A 2,816-nucleotide genomic window follows, 5' to 3' on the forward strand; every position below is an offset into this window, starting at 1 on the left:
TCTCTCTCTCTCTCTCTCTCTCTCTCTCTCTCTCTCTCTCTCTCTCTCTCTCTCTCTCTCTCTCTCTCTCTCTCTCTCTCTCTCTCTCTCTCTCTGCTCCTGTGACAGTCGTGGCATTTCTTTTGTGTGTTTTCATCACGTGTGGTTATACCCTGCAGACGAACGCATTTATACAGCTAACATGCACGTGAAGTTTATGCCATAGGCTGGAAACCTGTTTCACCATTTTTTTGTCACCGCACGAGCGCCGTCAAAAGTGGCGCGTTCGGGTTAGGTGTTTTTTTGGTACCTGTTCCTGGGCAGTCATATTCCCAATACCCACTTTCCACTAGTTATCGCTGTTTTTAGGAAAATTAAAAATTGCCAGCCTATACTTTCTTTTGCCGCTTAGTTTAGATGTGGGCTCACAACCGCTGATAACAGAAGGATGGAAGGCTCCCGTTGAAGAGCAGGAGCCAATAAATTTGATTATTTAAATAAAATGTAAAACATAAAACATTCCAGGTTGACTTATACGCAAATGTTAAATGAAGTGTTTCAGTTTCAACGATGACGTCACGTATGATAATAGTCTTACTACTGGCAATACTCCCACTGGTTACCATGGAGAATACAACCATTGTGGAGTCTGTGGGTCGTCATGACAACGTAACGACACCTACACCACTCTGTCGGAATGGATCTCTTGTCATTGGCACAACCAACACCACAGATGGATGTGACGACATTGCCGACGATGACATGCCCGAACCAAGCAAGAAGACAGCCCGCGGTGATTATGTCGGCTATGTTATCGTGCCACTCTTCTTCATCCTCGGCCTCTGTGGCAACACTCTCAGCGTCGCCGTCATGATCAGCAAGAAGTTCAGGAATAAGACCAGCAGTCTCATCCTCATCGCGCTGTCGGTTTCCGACTCCGTTTTCGCCTGCATAACGCCCTTCAACAAAAAGTTCCTCAGGAACCTGTTAGGGTTTGATGTAAGAGCTTTGTCGTCTTTCGGTTGCTCCCTCTTCTTCATCGTCCACAAGACCAGCAAGATGTCCTCGTCCTGGTTCGTTGTCTTCATCAGCTTTGAACGGTTCGTCGCCATCGTCTTCCCTCTCAAAACAAAATTCATTTGCACAAAAAGAAATACCATCATCGGCATAGCGGTCGTCTTCATCGGACAACTCATCTTCAATGGTATATGGGACTTTAATACGAAGATAGTTGACGGCATCTGTATCCCAAACTACGGAACGCCGGAGACGGCGATCCTCAGCAAGACATATCTGGTTATAGGAACCTTCCTGTACTCACTACTTCCGGTTGGCATCATGTTGGTCTTGACACCAATAACAGTATTCGTACTTGTACGTCACCATTCGATGAGACGGGCCATATCTAACTCCGGAAGCCAGCGGGATGATACGGTTAAGTTGACAACCATGTTAATCGGAGTTACCATCGCCTTTATCATCCTCGTCACGCCCATCTCCATCGCCCACAACGTCTCCTTCGCTCTTGGGGAGAATATCTTTGAGACGCAACACTTTGGGATGATGGTGGCCCGAGAGATCCTACAGGTGAGAGTTTGTGAATTTATCATAGGAGTGAGTGAGTATGGTTTTACGCCGCTTTAAGCAATATTCCAGCAATATCACGGCGGGGGACACCAGAAATGGGCTTCACACATTGTACCCATGTCGGGAATCGAACCCGGGTCTTCGGCGTGACGAGCCAACGCTTTAACCACTAGGCTACCCGACCGCCCCGAACATAGAAGGAAAATATGCCTGTATTTATTTGTAAATGCATGCAAATCACAAGCCAAATAATATTATTGCAATGCACACAAAACACATCTCAACTTTTGAATCTGACGTGTTGAATCTGTACGTGCGCTGTTTCAAATATACTGACAGTGAAGCTTATTCCCCTATATGTTTCATTGTTCCCGTATTAGTTTCTATCAGTCTATAACATTTTAAATCCTCAACAATTATAAATTTCCATTCACAATCATCAAGAAACATTTATATAACTATATGTCTAAAATTACATACATTAACATTGCGATGTGGCTGAAATATTTAAATCTCAACTCACTCACGCCCATACATTTACAGAAATTTGTCAACAAAATTTAATTTTTGTAAATGTGACGTTTTCTTCCAGTGTTGTTCCAGGATGGTAAGGCAACATAAACAGTTGCTGTGACCAGGGTCGTTTGGTGCACATCTTCATTCAACGTTTATTTTCATGCTGTATGGGATTTTGTGATATCTTTAATATCTATTTCAAACATATACATTTTTTTGTCCCTTGAAAGCAGGAGCCGATTTTTTAAATAATATTTTTGTTAAATTAGAGCAAAATTGTTTTCTCCAATTTTCACTGGATCCTTTTCTTTGGACACAAAAACTCAGAGAGTTTTAAGTTTTAAGTTTTTTAGTTCATCAAAATGATAAACTGATGAGAATTTGTACCTCTCCGTTTATTCTATCCTACGATTTTCAATCGAAAATAAGTTAAGTTAGCAATATCATATTTCAAAAAATTACTGTACTGGCGCTAAGTCAGAACTCAAAGAATACTTTATTTAATTAAATATAATTTGATTTAGAAATGTCAATTTTTTTTGTCTCAACTCCAGGTCATGGAACAGTTGAATTACTCAGTCAACTTCCTGCTTTACGTCATGTGCAGTCAGGACTTCCGGAAGAAAGTGGCCGAACTTCTCTGTCAACTGCGAGGGCGCAAATCCGCAAACGTGCCCCAACCCAATAGAAAGACAGCGTCGACAACCCCCGTGCCGATTTCTTCGACCCAATGA

General features: G+C 42.2%; 1 protein-coding gene across 1 annotated transcript; it reads left to right on the forward strand.

Annotated features, from left to right (window-relative positions):
* The first annotated feature begins 549 nt into the window (after positions 1-549).
* LOC139471509 (galanin-like G-protein coupled receptor npr-9) lies at positions 550-2,816 on the forward strand. Its single transcript, XM_071253867.1, has 2 exons — positions 550-1,566; positions 2,637-2,816. The coding sequence occupies exons 1-2, from the start codon at positions 550-552 to the stop codon at positions 2,814-2,816; spliced, it is 1,197 nt and encodes a 398-aa protein (XP_071109968.1).

Source organism: Haliotis cracherodii, unplaced genomic scaffold (assembly GCF_022045235.1).
Source record: "Haliotis cracherodii isolate W230 unplaced genomic scaffold, xgHalCrac1.p SCAF_23, whole genome shotgun sequence".
Taxonomy (NCBI): Eukaryota; Metazoa; Mollusca; class Gastropoda; order Lepetellida; family Haliotidae; genus Haliotis; species Haliotis cracherodii.